At 42.6% G+C, this 13,613-nt stretch overlaps 2 protein-coding genes across 3 annotated transcripts in view; one reads left to right on the top strand and one right to left on the bottom strand.

The window, feature by feature from the left end:
- LOC120956479 (serine/threonine-protein phosphatase rdgC) overlaps window positions 1-11,017 on the top strand; it is a 53,336-nt gene extending 42,319 nt beyond the window's left edge. For both annotated transcript variants that reach the window (XM_040377968.2, XM_040377967.2), the window contains exons 10-11: window positions 630-808; window positions 2,457-11,017. In XM_040377968.2, the coding sequence (XP_040233902.2) occupies window positions 630-808; window positions 2,457-3,176 (899 nt within the window). In that variant the 3' untranslated portion in view covers window positions 3,177-11,017. The remainder of the gene's footprint in view (window positions 1-629; window positions 809-2,456) is intronic.
- Window positions 11,018-11,485: 468 nt separating this feature from the next.
- Window positions 11,486-12,544, bottom strand: LOC120956480 (chondroitin proteoglycan 1-like). Its single transcript, XM_040377969.2, has 2 exons — window positions 12,418-12,544; window positions 11,486-12,334 (listed from the first exon to the last, which is right to left on the bottom strand). Exons 1-2 carry the CDS (start codon window positions 12,466-12,468, stop codon window positions 11,594-11,596), a joined length of 792 nt encoding a protein of 263 aa, XP_040233903.2. The 5' UTR covers window positions 12,469-12,544; the 3' UTR covers window positions 11,486-11,593.
- Window positions 12,545-13,613: the final 1,069 nt, after the last annotated feature.

Consider the following 13,613-nt stretch of genomic DNA (forward strand, 5'->3'; position numbering starts at 1 on the left):
AGGGTTACCTCTGCAAGCTTGACGTGTCGATGCGATTTAGTACGGTTCATTTTCTTTGTGGCAGTTTGATGCAGTTACTTGTTACTGTCCCTCGTCCCGTTTTTTTTGCTGCTCGCCTACACTGGTAGAGTTATTTGTCCAGCGAGTGCGTCGTTTACCAGGGTTGCACTTAACCGTAGCGCGTAAAGGTCGGGACGAGATTTCGTACCTCATTATCTGTTTGTATTATGGGCTACGCATAAAAAAAGGGAAGTCGAGACATTTCATTCTGCACCTCGTTTATATTTTTAATGTCAAGTTCGTTACGAAAAAGAAGAAAAACTGAAGTCACATTCTTGGAGACGCTCCTAGGAAACGGCACCAACAATGTCGTTAGGACGATTTATATTTATCTCAATATAACAAGCAGCGTTTCCAGCCCCAATTCCAGCTGCATCTTGGTGCGATGGTGGCAAAAAGCTTCGAAACAATTCAAACGTCCTCGCTTTTATCTAGCATCATCACCGGCCCTGTTAATGATACCATTAGCAAGAACACCTGCCACACCTTGCCGACCATTCATCTTTGAGCTGAAGTTATTTCTGGAACCGTTCCATTGCATCCGTTCCGTATTCGTTCTTCGTCCGCAGGTGTGCTGCCGCTAGCCAAGTGGTGCGAGGCGCTGGAGAGCGCCACCAGCCTCGGTTTGCCGTGGCGAATGCTGAAGGATAAGCTTGCACCCGCCGATAATCCCACTGCCAGTACGGTCGCAACGGTGACGGAAGTCAGCTACCGGAAGACGCTGCATCTACTCGACACGGACTCATTCGTAAGTATCGCAAAAAAAGAAAGCAAAAGGACTACAAATACCCGGGGATATAGCTACTATGTCAATGGTTTAGAGATGCGGTTTGAGGCTAGTAAACGTTGAAGAATGTATCTCACTGCGTGATGCGGTAGATTGACGTGCTGCGGTGAAAGGTGGTGTTTAATTTTGTAACATTTCAAACGATGATGTTGCGCTTTTGTGGACATCCGGGAGAGAGAGAGAGAGAGAGAGAGAGAGAGAGAGAGAGAGAGAGAGAGAGAGAAAAGAGAAGGGTTGTTTGTTTCCCGCGAGATCTGGGCTGGGGCTCAAATTTGTAAGTCAAACCCGAGCGCCGTTTGATGCCAGCTGGTACCGGGACTTCGCCGGTTCCGTCAATCATCGTTACTGCTTGCGATGGGGCTGTTGACGTTAATGGCGGTATCATTTCGGTTAACCGAGATCGGGTTATCGCACCGGCATGAAAACAGGCCGGCTTTTGAAGTGGGTATTGATGTAGAAAGGAATGCGATGAGTCGTGGGATAGCCCCATTTGGGAGTTGAGGCTAGATCGCTGTGGGTAGATTAGGATTTTTGTATAAATGATATCTTTAAAATGGTTTGCCGTTATACATTCAAAATTTATGGTTTTTATTTTAAGAAATTGAAGTTTTTATTTTGTTTATGATTTTTATAGGATACTTGTAATGATCTACTTAGTACAAGTTTGTTTTGATAAATTAAATGAAAACAGAGTTATTTTAATGATGATGATTAAGAATAGATTTCATGCTTTTTAGACGTTAATTCTCATTAAACTCTAATATCAGCATTAGGTTGGTTTGGATGGATGGGAATTTATCTTTTTTAGGTATACTGGAACCTGCGATATTTTAAGAACGTTTTTTTCTAAATCAGAGTATCTCAGACACACGAGTACGTTTTCGTACCACTGTCTGCCAACAGTCTAACACCAATTTGAATAGTTGAAAAGAATAACAACATCCATTGATTGCTTATAAAATGATTAAAAAAAAGCAAAGAGACAGGAATTAAATGGAGAAATAAATGAGTGAAATCTTCATCAGGCATCGAATGACATAATAATTGACGGTTTTGTTGTGGATCTCGTAACAATGAGTGCGTAATTGTATCATTATTTGTACATTCTACGAGCACCAGAAGCGATCATATCGGTTTATCCCTCGCCCCCACCCCCCCCCCCCCCCCCTCGCAAAGGACATAAAAAGTCCTATGCCTACATTGACAGCATAATCATGCGATAGCTTTCCAGAAATAGACGACTTGGACAGCAGAGGGATGGGTATGACTAGCTTTATTACAAATGCCCCCACCAAGAATATAGACAGCGTAGAGTATCATTCCCTCGGTTGACTATGCCATCCGCCGGTGTACTACATTCGTGTCAGTGCGTCATGTCACTCGCACACGACACAAAACAAGTCGATCGGTACCGTACCACAAGCTATCGGGCTCCATTTGAAAATGACACTGTACCGCCCCGGGTGCGATTGCTTACACCCCCCACTCCCTCCCACCCTCCCTCCAGACAAACAAACGATACACCAAAACAATTTGGTAGCGTCCCGAAGTGTAATTTCATCTTTCCTTTCTTCATTTCCGGGTGCGTGTTTGCTCGCTGGGCCATCAGAAATCGGCCCAAAACGGTACCACCTCCGTGGCGGAATCGCTGTACAAAAACAAGAGCAGCCTGGAAGCGATCTTCCGCATACTGGACAAGGACAACTCGGGCCAGATCTCGCTGGAGGAGTTCGGCGAGGCGTGCGAGCTGCTGCGGCGCCACTTCCCGCACAACACGCACGAACAGCTGCTCGACATGTGTCGCATGATGGACATCAACAAGGACGGGCTGGTCGATCTGAACGAGTTCCTGGAAACGTTCCGGCTGTGCGAGAACGCCAAGGAGCAGCTGCTGATGAGCCTCGAGGAGCGCGCGATAGCGGAGAGCAACGGGAACGGGTCGGGCAGTGCGCTCGACACCATTGATCTGCAGCCGTCGGGCCCGGCGGCGGCGGCGGACCGAAAGAAGGACGGCCTGCCAGACAGGAATGGGAACTGTGCGGCCAAGACTGCCAGGGAGGACTGCCAGGGCAAGACGGATGGGCGCCGGCGGAGCAAGAAGCGTGCGAGCGGCAAGCGAGCCAACAACGGGCCGGAGAACGGGGCGCCGGAAGCGGACGAGGACACGGACGACTACGAAGACTACGAGGCAAACGAGCCGGAGGAGGGCGAGAGCAGGGAGAAGAGCGCCGGCCCAGTGAACGGTACAGTTATAAGCGCATCCAACACTGCCGCTGTCGCTAATAGCACCGCCAACGGTGACACTCACAAGGACACCATCGTCGCCTAAACGGGGCACAGGCTTATGAGTGTTTCTTTTCCTATCTCTCTCTTTCTCTGTGTGGATGTGTTCGTATGTGTGTGTGTGTGCGTGTTTGCGTGTATGTGATTCCGATCTCCAAAGTACCTCCTCCAAGTTTGTTGCTGTGTTTCTATCGCTCCTCTACCTTCCCATCTCACTGTACACTGTTTGTATCCGGCGTTTAGTACCGTGACTCCAAGTGCGATGGAACTTGGAAAACAAGTTCCAAGATTCAGAAGGATTTGATCAGTGGAATTGAGCGTTACCTGAAAGAAGGAGAGAAAGGGAAGTGAACGTGAGGCAGAAGAGGTAAAAGGTTTCCCGCACATTCTTCCGGCCCTCGTACGGTTGCCCACCGTTGCACACTTTACAGTTTACAGGCAGCGTGTTTGACCCAGCAGTACTACAACAAGATGAAGCTGTCAAGGAGTTTTACAACAACAGTGGTGGCTTTGGTTTTGACACATGGCTTCTCATTAAGCTCACCTGTTGGCTTATGGGTTAGCAGCAGTACCGGATCAGGTAGGAGCACACAGAGCTTTAACACAACAATGTTTAAGATTGTAAAAGGGACAGCTACATCTACATCTCAACATCTCGTTGAGCGGTGGATTACTCTGCATAGTGGATTACCCTTTTTCATTCAAACAGTAGGTACGTTCAAGCTTTTTATTTTTCTATCCTTGCTTCATGTTACCTTCATGCTGATTGCACATTTAGTGTTACGTTACCGTTTACTTTTACGACAATCGTACTACAAGTTTTATTGATAGTCTGGTGTAAAACAGTAATGTTTAATCATTGAATCGTTGTAGATGTAAATTGGCTTCTCGAACTTCATCTACAAAATGTCTATTCCTTCTCAGAAGGTTAAAGGCTGTTCGCTCTTTTAAACGTGGTTAATATCCTCATCAATGGTCTGATGAATTGATACTCTTTTTTTCATAAATTTAGGAGTGAGGAACTACTTTCAAAAATACTTTTGGCAACAATTTAATGTAATCAGTGAAGTGAGTTTTGTGTTGAATGGCAAGACTTTTCCTAAGGTAGGTAAAACTTTTCCCGTCAATCAAATACTTAAGCTGACTTATAAAGAAATACGTTACTCAGACAGCTTATTCATTACAAATATCTTTTGTAGTATGAGGAAGCATCCTTCTCTCTGTCAAGTATATGCAAACGAAAACTTTCAACGTTAAATTAAATGCAACATCCTGCAAGCAAGTTCTTCCATCATGAATGAACGGACCTGTACCGAACAGCCGGTAAGGAACAGACAGACTTATGTATTTGATTTCCTCAAAACTCCCTCAAACCGATAGGAGCAGTGTTGAATTTCTCTAGGCATGTAATTCAACCTTGTATGCACAGAAATGTATTCGATTTTGTAGGGTATGTTCAGTGGCCAGGTGTGTGTCTGATTTTTGCCGTTACTGGCGATCACTGCCACCATACATGTCTTGTTAGTGAAAAGACTCCTACCTTCGACGCTGAAGTGGAACGAAGCGTCAATCACTGTCAGTGGCGTTAAAGGAAGGATTTCTGAAAAAGTTCATTTTGCCAAGTGTATCGATGCTTGAAATGTTTTACATATTCACAACCACTATTTTATTTGGCGTGTTATGTGGTAGTGTAGTGTCCAACCGGAGCTTTAAGAGTGAGGGGTTCATATTACTAAACGAGTGTAAAACACAAGTTGAAGTATGGATTGATATTGTGCTTATTTATGACCTCTAACCAAATAAAGCATTGAAATGAATGAAAAAGGCATCAGGAATTTAAGGATCGAGCTCTGAGAATGATGTTGTGTTGCGTAAAACAAACCAAGCAAGTAGCAACACAAAGCAAAAATGCACACCTGAGACATGGAAATGGCACCCAATCTAGCACTTTCTGACACAATCCATTACGGCTAGAGTAATTAACCTGGAGTAGCAAGTGTGTGTGTGTATGCTTTGTGATGCCCCATCACTCAACACGTGTGTGCCATGCTGCCAACATCACTAAGGGGAACGGGAAGCGAATAATTGCGATTAGCCAGGGAGTGGAAAGACAAAGACCCACTTAACTCATTCACAAACACACACACACACACCGTCACACGTTTTCGGAAGGAGAGAGCATGCTCAAGTTTTTGCTTCATTTCCGGCTGTAATCAACTGGATAAATGGCACTTTTTCCTGCTCCAAACCCATGATGTGGGTGCTGGGTGCGTTTGCCGGTGTGGGCGAAAGCGTTATTCATCGCAGCGCCGCGTGGTACATTTTGTTCATCGAGTCGGTAAGGTTTTTCAGAATGTGTACTTGGTTGCTCGATGCTGTGTAATGGTACTGGTACGCATGCACCAATGCGGTAGAAGCGTTTGCTGATTAGCAGTTGATAGACAGGTGACCATAAAAGCATTACTCCAACGTCGTTAGCCGTTGCGAAACTGGTGAAGTGCTAAATGACTTCAATTAACGCTAGGCTGTAAGTAAAGGTACATGCAATAGTTGTGTGCCATACTAGGTGTCATTTGTTCCCACTTTTCTCGTTATATTTGGTTACCATTATAGCTCGATGTCACAGAACGTTTCATTAACCTTTCGTGTTTGATTAACGGACTTTTTGCGTATTTTCATTTCATCCATTCAGCTTCATCCCCGATATCAAATCATCGTTCTTCTCGCTCACAACAGAATTGAAAGGCCACTTTCTTGCTTGCCTGTCCCCCCCCCCTCCTCCTCCATCCCAAACAGTCACAATACTTAATGTGTGCACTTTAGTAGCGTCTCTTTCTGCAGGCTACAGCGCTGTTCTTCTTAATGTCATTAACGTCAATAATGTGTCACTTTACTGGCTGCGTGTATGCGAATGGGCCACTCTCACTTGCCATCATCATCATCATCCTCCTTCAAGTCTCCGGCAGCAACACAACAACAATGCCACCGAGCGTTGAGAAGAAAGCAGTGAACGCCGAAGCTCCTGCTTGCCTCCGGGGTGGCAAGGGCCACGTACCGTCTCGGCATCGGTTTTGATTCTTATACTTTATTATTTCTCATCCATTTTTACTGGCTCGATTCTGGTCGCCCGAATCGTTGGCTGTTTAAATGACACTGAGTGTGTGAAAGTGTGTGTGTGTGCGTGTGATAAATGTTCATACAGCCATTAGATAAAGATTTTATGAAGGAGAGTAAAAGCAGAAGCGTTGTCATTACATTGCCTTAACTTGTCGAACAGTGTGGCATTGTTGGGCTGGTGCTGAAAGGTTAAAATAATGTCTCTGAATTTCGGTGTGCATTATTCGCGCTTCAAGTTTAAATCGATTAGAGAGCATTTATGGAAGTGAGCTTTTGCGTTGGAAGCGTGGGGTGACATTATCGTTGCCTTTGACAATGGTTAGAAGCCATTGAGTGCATTTGATTTTAATTAAATTCAATGGATGAATTCGTTTGAACGTAGAGAGAACATGTTTCCACGAAGAGGAACATTCAATCTAGAGTGTTCTGTGCTGCTGCTAACATAATTCATTTTGGAGCTTCTTTTCAAGCATAATTTTGAGATTGAAAGCAAACATTAATCTCAAATATAATGTCTTCAAACATCTAAAATTATATAAACTAACAAAATTAATTATTTTTAAAGTTTATTAACAATTTATTTTTTAAATTTTCCGAAAGCTTTCCGTTGAGCTTTTTTGCTATGAAGCACCAGGCTTCTCCATCGAGCGCATCAAAACAGGGGGTTTAATATTTTTATCGCTTCAAAAGCATCAAAAAGGTCACACACACACTCCAATTCCCCGGATGGATGTTAAAAAAACATTTCAACGAAATCGAAATATTGTTCCCTGCACGATCCAATTTTCCTAGGAACGATAAAACCGAAACCAACCCGACCTGGTTTGCCCCGTTTTTCAAGCACCAAAGTAGTAGATCCACTTCACTTAAGTGTCGTAAAATGCTGCTGGTATTATTTTCTGAGCACTTTCCTTCCTTCATACACGATATTGTAAACTTTCTGTTCCTGGTACAATGGCGCTACATCCTATTTGAGCGTGGTTCAGATTATTTTTTGGTATTTGAAATTCAGAAATACCCTTCTGCCCCTGCTGCTTTTCGTAATCAGAAAGCTGATTACGGTGTGAAAGTTTCCGTTTCGGCCAACGTGTACTACCTGCGCTTTTCTCTTAGCCGGCGGGCTAAGATCAAAGCTCGCACAATCACACCAGCGTGCCAAATGTGATTTGTACGGTACGGCACGTGCCGAGCGTTGGTGCAGATGGCAAAACTTTGCCTCTAAATGGTTGTGGTTTTTTGATTTTCCCTTTTATCTGACTTTTTGGAAGAATGGAAGGAAAGAATGTGGCCCGTTTCCGGAGGCAAGGGCACGACACATTCCAAAAACCAGTGCAGGAAAGACAGGAAGTATAGCAGCTGTTGTGAGCTAAAACCGGGTGAAAAAAGAACGTTGAAAAGGAAAGTGAAGAAATAATTTGGTTGGAAGGTTAGGTTTCCCTTTTTTTGCATTACTTCTTTAACGCGAAATAATGTGACAGTGGTGTGAATAGTCCACACACATACACATACACACAGGCAAAGAAGTGACACCAAGTGAATGTAAAGTATGCAAACAGAGAAAATAAAATTATTCTCAGCCGTTTGGTAGGTTGAATATTGAATCGGAGGTGATTTTTGCTCCCTTTCTTCATACAGTTTCACATTGCAGATTCACTTTCTTCGAAATGAGAAATGAGAAGCAACATCCATTCTCATTACAGTTCATTACTGCTTAACATAGCAAAGGTTTTTTTTTTTTTTTTTTTTTTTTTTTATCTAAATTAACTGACTCGTGAAGGTGAAAATTAGATGGCAGCTTCATTTCTGGTGACCTTGAAGGAGGAGGAACATGTTGGTGCATTTTGTTTCTTTTCTATCTGACTTCTTTCCTCCATAAATACTCTCGATGATTGCTTTCGTAACAAGTTGAGCTACTGTTTGTGTGTGTTTGCGTGTTTTCTGCTCGTAAATGGGAGTCTACGCTACTACAAAACGACAGACGAGATCGCATGGAAACTTGAAAGGGAAAGAAAAACACGCAAATACGCGAGAAACGCAATGATACATTTCCAAAAGTTTTAAATCTGTTTGTGTCGTTTTCCGGGCGGTAAGGGACTGCTTTCAAGCAGTGTAGGAAGTGTGAGAAAGTCAGGATGAGCTCAGGCTGTGCAAAACAAACAAAAAATCATATCCTATTTCGAATTGAAATTGGGAAAGTGAAACAGATTATGGTTACTGTGTTGGGGTGGGTGCGATAAAAACTCTCCGTCACCGGAAACGGAAACTGTTTGTTATTATTAACAAAAGCGCGTTGCCCGAAGAGAAGGGATACGCTGTGCTGTAAATATTTCTCACGACAAGCTTATCTCAGTTTTTTGTTCGTTTTTTTTCTGCACTCCATTCTCTCCAACGTGAGAGGTGGAGATTAATTTTTCCTTTAGCTTTCGTACAGCTTTTCTTTAAACGTTTCAAAAGCTCGAAAATACAGCGCAAGTCGTACTGGACTGCATCCGCCTGCGCTATAATCCTTTTTGCCATGTATGAAAGTAAGCTTGGCTGCATTTCTACACGATCTACTTCACATTTCTACGCTCAGTGCACATTCCGCTTGCATTCCAGCGGGTGAAGCAACCCCTCTCAAGCGTGTTTAAGATCCACTGCACCGTGAATGGAAGGCATTTCACTATCGGTAAGCTTCTTACATACCCAACGGTTTTCTTTTTTCGAATTAAATTTCATTTCCTGTCGCACTGGTGTTAACTAAAGTGCTCCGAAAGTCCACACTCACACCATATCGCTCATCCGCTCGAGAGTGAGTTGCATTATATTTGTGTGATTTTTTCAACACACACACACACCTTCAGGTTTTAAACTGTGTAAAATTGTGCATGAAATGTGTAGTTTTATTTCTTTAATTTCCTCCTTCTGTCTCCCGTTTTTATACCAAAAAAAACTGCGTCATTTGGCTTCTGGGTCTTGCAACTGGCGCAATTTTATGTATGGCAGCTCCAGCGGTGGCAGAACACTCTCCCAAAGGTCAACGCTGGGCGGAAGAGGTTCGTCCAAGGCCAAGGATTGCATTTGCGTAAACGGTGTATGCTTCCGGTGGGTGGTCGGAAAATGCGTGATGCGGGAATTGTGTTTATGTGTATGTGTGTGAGGTGCGGATATGCGGTAAGCGAGTGTGCATGGTAGGAATTTTATAGAATTTAAAACTGCAACAGACATGAAACGAATCTCGTGGGAACAAAATGAGTACACCGACGCTTAGATGTTATCGATTCCTATACACGTTTTAAATGTTATCGTATCTGTGAAAGGAAAGTGGCAGACAAATAGAAGGGCAGATGATGAAGGAGAAGGAAATGATGAATAGAAAATAAAGAGAAAGAGAATGAAAGAGAGATAGCAAGAGAGAGAAAAGAGAGGAAGAGAGAGAGAGGGCAAAAGAATAGTAAGATAAAAAAGAAATTCATTATCAAAGTAAAACCAATGTTTCAAATTAGCTAAACAAAAGCGCAAAGCGAACTAAAAAAAAGGAAAATAAGAAACGTGAAGACAAAAGTAAACTCCAAACATTGTGTATGTGTTTAATGTCGTTTTAACATAACGACACATCTCAAATTCAACAAGAAACAAACCCACTCAACCGAAACAGGACGGTTTCCCAGTGTTAGTAGATAAAGCGAGAGAAATACTCTATGTAACGTCACGGAAATGAAAGAAAGCTGCTAAAAACTAAAAAAAAAAAACATAACACAAAACTGTGTGAGCCAAAAGAAATGAAATCTTAAACGTAAAATGATAAAATCATACACAGTAGAAACACATCAACGCAAATTATAAAACCGATATTAAAAGCTAGTAGCAAAACCATATTTAAACTTACTGTAATGGACGAACGAGCACAGTTTAAACAAATCCACTTGCACGAAATTCCCATTTTTTCGATCTTCGATATTCCTGATAGTTGGTCTAGCTTATCGCCAAGCATGTAGCGTACTGGTGGTTATACACGAAGTTAGATGAAAGATGAAACGAACGAGAAGAAAGGTTTAGCTAAATTTGCCATTTGCCATTGTACTCCTACATTATAAAAGACGAACACACATCTATATACATATATGTAGCTGTTTTATATCGAATCGCCGTTATATCGAAAATTTCCTAATACAAGGATAGAACTAACTAGTGGAGACTTTTAAGAGAAGAAATAAACGTTACAGAGGATAAGAAAGAGTGGGAAAATTGGATTGGTTAAGAGTAGCAAATGGAACTATAAAATCTATAAAACTATTTGTATCAAAGTCAATGCAAAAGCAAAGCGAAAGGTTAAAAGAATAACCGAATAGCTTAACCATTGTTGCTAAATATCATCCTCAAGAATGCCAAAGATGTTACCAACTTTTCTAGCACGATGAAACAAAGCAGAGGGAAGCGGGAAGAAACAAACAACTACGAAATGATAAAATCATTTTTAAGCTTTACTAAACAAAACATGGAAACCAAAACAACAACATCTAAAGTCGTAGTAGAAGGTATCTTTATTTAGGTTTTGTATTCCGTTTCGGTTTAAATGTCACTTTGTGCGCGTAAAGTTATGTTACTGCTATGGTTTAGTGTGTACGGGCGGACGGTTCTCTTTTATAGTACCATTTATTAGGCAAACTGCGTTAACCATTGCTAAATGCTCAGTGGGATGAGCGGGTAAGGGCAGACTCGTGATCAGCGTAACGGAGTCAGTGATTGATAGTGTAATAAAGTACTGATTTTTCTTCGCTCTTGGTTTAATTGTTGATGTCCAATAGAGCGTTGATCGAGAGAGAGAGAGAGAGAGAGAGATAGAGAGAGAGAGTGAGAAGAATGACAAAGTGTGAGAAAATGATCTGGATAGCATGGTAAGTAAATAGTTTTTAATGTATGTACTTGGTTTGGATGATGGAGATAAAACCAAATACACATACCAACACGATATAAATTAGATCTGCTACGCTACATAAACATGTATTTAGTGTCCTATGTTGAAGTTATTCAATCTTCGGAGGGTGTCATACGGCTTCTAAAAAACAATAAAAGATTATTTATTAATGATGACAACAGAGTGAAGCAGTGTCCGTTCGTCTAATGCGAGAGAAAATAGCTGAATTGGGTTGGACAAGAGGATAAAAAGCATTTTTGAAGAGAAAACGCTCACAGCTGGTGATCGAGTTTTCTGGACACCAATTGGTAAAGTTTTGATCCAAAGGATGAGATACAAAGTCAATGACAAACAAAAAAATCAATGCATTTAGTCTCCCGAATTTTTAATACCAACATCCTTTACTGGGGCAATATACTAAAGGCTGACTAAGCTAGAGGCACTACCATTTAGCACTGGACATTCTGGACCCAGTCGCAGATCTTGCGCACATCGTCGAAGGACGTTCCGATAGGGCAACGGGTGAAGCGAAGGATAGTGGTACCGATACAGTTCACGTACTCCGAACAGTTGGACGGGTTGCGGATCTTCGCTCCGAGTGGCTTTCCACGGCACAGCATCTGCAGGCTGTTCAGGTTGCTTGGCGGCTGGGGCTGGGGCATGGGCATGGGCACTGGTGGGACGATCGGCAGCGATGGTGGCATGATCGGTTGCGATGGCGGAACGATCGGAAGGGACGGCGGCTGGATCGGTACCGAAGGCACTAGGGGTGGGTTCGGCATGCCAACCGTTCCACAGATGGCCACATCGCGCTCTACGCACATCTTGCGGTAAGCATCGAACAGCGTGCCAGCGGGACACTGGAAGTTGATGGCGCCCGTAATCGAGCACTGGTAGAAGCGGCTACAGTCGGCAGTGTTGGACAGCAGGGTCGCGACGGGCTGGTTGATGCACGCCGTCACGGTGTGCTCGATGTTCGCCGGCAGTGCCTTGAGCGAGGAGGTCAGAATGCTCGTCGGGATATCGCCGGGCTCGCAGCGTACCTTGTTGGTGGAGTCACAGGCCAGCGTGCGCGGGTTGAACAGCGTGTTGTCCGGGCAGGTGAATAGAATGGTGCGCCCGGTACGGCACATGAAGAACTGCTTGCAGTTGATCGGGTTGGGCACCAGATCTCCGGTGTTCTTGCAGAGCTGTGGCCAGATTAAAATAGAATAAAATGTCTGGGATGAAAAAAAAAGACCTTCCTATTTAGTCATCGATTGTTCACTATTACCTGTGCGCTCGCTGCGGCGATCAAAGCCGCGAAAATTAGAAAGCGTTGCATGTTGGTTGACTCCTCCGACTCTGTTGCGTATGATGTTCAGTCGTCCGACAGCGAAATATATATATACATCACAACGAAACTCGAGTCAACATTTGCAAGATATAATTCCAGGTAAGCATATCAAACTGATAAGATAAGAAGATCTCGTTGACATCAATGACCTATCTATTGTTTCGCTATCGACAGTAGATGCCAAGGTACGTGTTTGAACGATTGCTTGAGCCATCATATTTTGGGGAAGATAGCAAAGCTTGTTTCAAAGTTTGACAAAGACGATCACATCGTGTTCATTAGTAGTTATCGGTGGACGAGGAACAAAGCGGATGTCACCGACGAGGACGTTATCAGTCGTTTCTCTGACAGAAACAGGAGTATCATTTCCGATATGTTGAACTGCGTAACGCACCTGACAGTTAACGTTGTTGCAGATCTTGCGGAAGTTATTTGATAGATATAGGAACAAACATTTTAATCACCTGCAGGGGAATTCCCATCCCTGGACGATCAGGTGCGTTGAGCGGCATGTCCGATGTTGTACCGATACGAGGTACAAGGAATTTTTATGTGGAGGTAAAGCGTAGTAGCAAGATCTTCAAGGACGATTAGTATGTTTAAGAGTCACTATACAATGAATCATTTGTGAAGGTCATTTCAACAATGTTAAAGTAGAAGATTGCAAGAGAGCAAAATTCACCTCCGTTAAGAACGTATTCATGTAGCGATTGGAAGAAAGTTGCATGCAAGTTCCATATCAATCTGCGTTAATTCCCAAGCAGCAAAGCTGTGTAACGAGTAGAAAGAAACGTTTAACGTTTAAATTTGTAAGAGTGAAGTTAGTTGAAATTGTAAAAAGTTAATTAGAACCTTATTTATTATATCTTTTTATGTCAAAATAAATATACAATATTAAATTACAAATAGCTCTCCATATCTAGAGAGAGTATTGATAGAGCTTATAAAGTAGGTAATAGTAGGAAAACTTGTATTTTGAGTTTTTATCTATTTCTTTACACATCTATACATCTATTTCAATTGTTTTTCATTACACCTTAACATTTGGGGCGAAACAGTTGAAGTGATTTATAAAATTCTAAAAAAGTGACAACTTAATTAATAGAAATGTGAGATTAGTTTCATAGTACATT

The sequence above is a fragment of the Anopheles coluzzii genome, chromosome 3 (genome assembly GCF_943734685.1).
Source record: "Anopheles coluzzii chromosome 3, AcolN3, whole genome shotgun sequence".
Classification (NCBI taxonomy): Eukaryota; Metazoa; Arthropoda; class Insecta; order Diptera; family Culicidae; genus Anopheles; species Anopheles coluzzii.

Excerpts from the sequence above, each read along its gene's own strand:
- LOC120956480 (XM_040377969.2), bottom strand. The coding sequence starts at position 12,468 with ATGCAACGCTTTCTAATTTTCGCGGCTTTGATCGCCGCAGCGAGCGCA. Across the intron at positions 12,335-12,417 it reads TCGCCGCAGCGAGCGCACAG|CTCTGCAAGAACACCGGAGA; the intron begins GTAATAGTGAAC and ends ATCTGGCCACAG.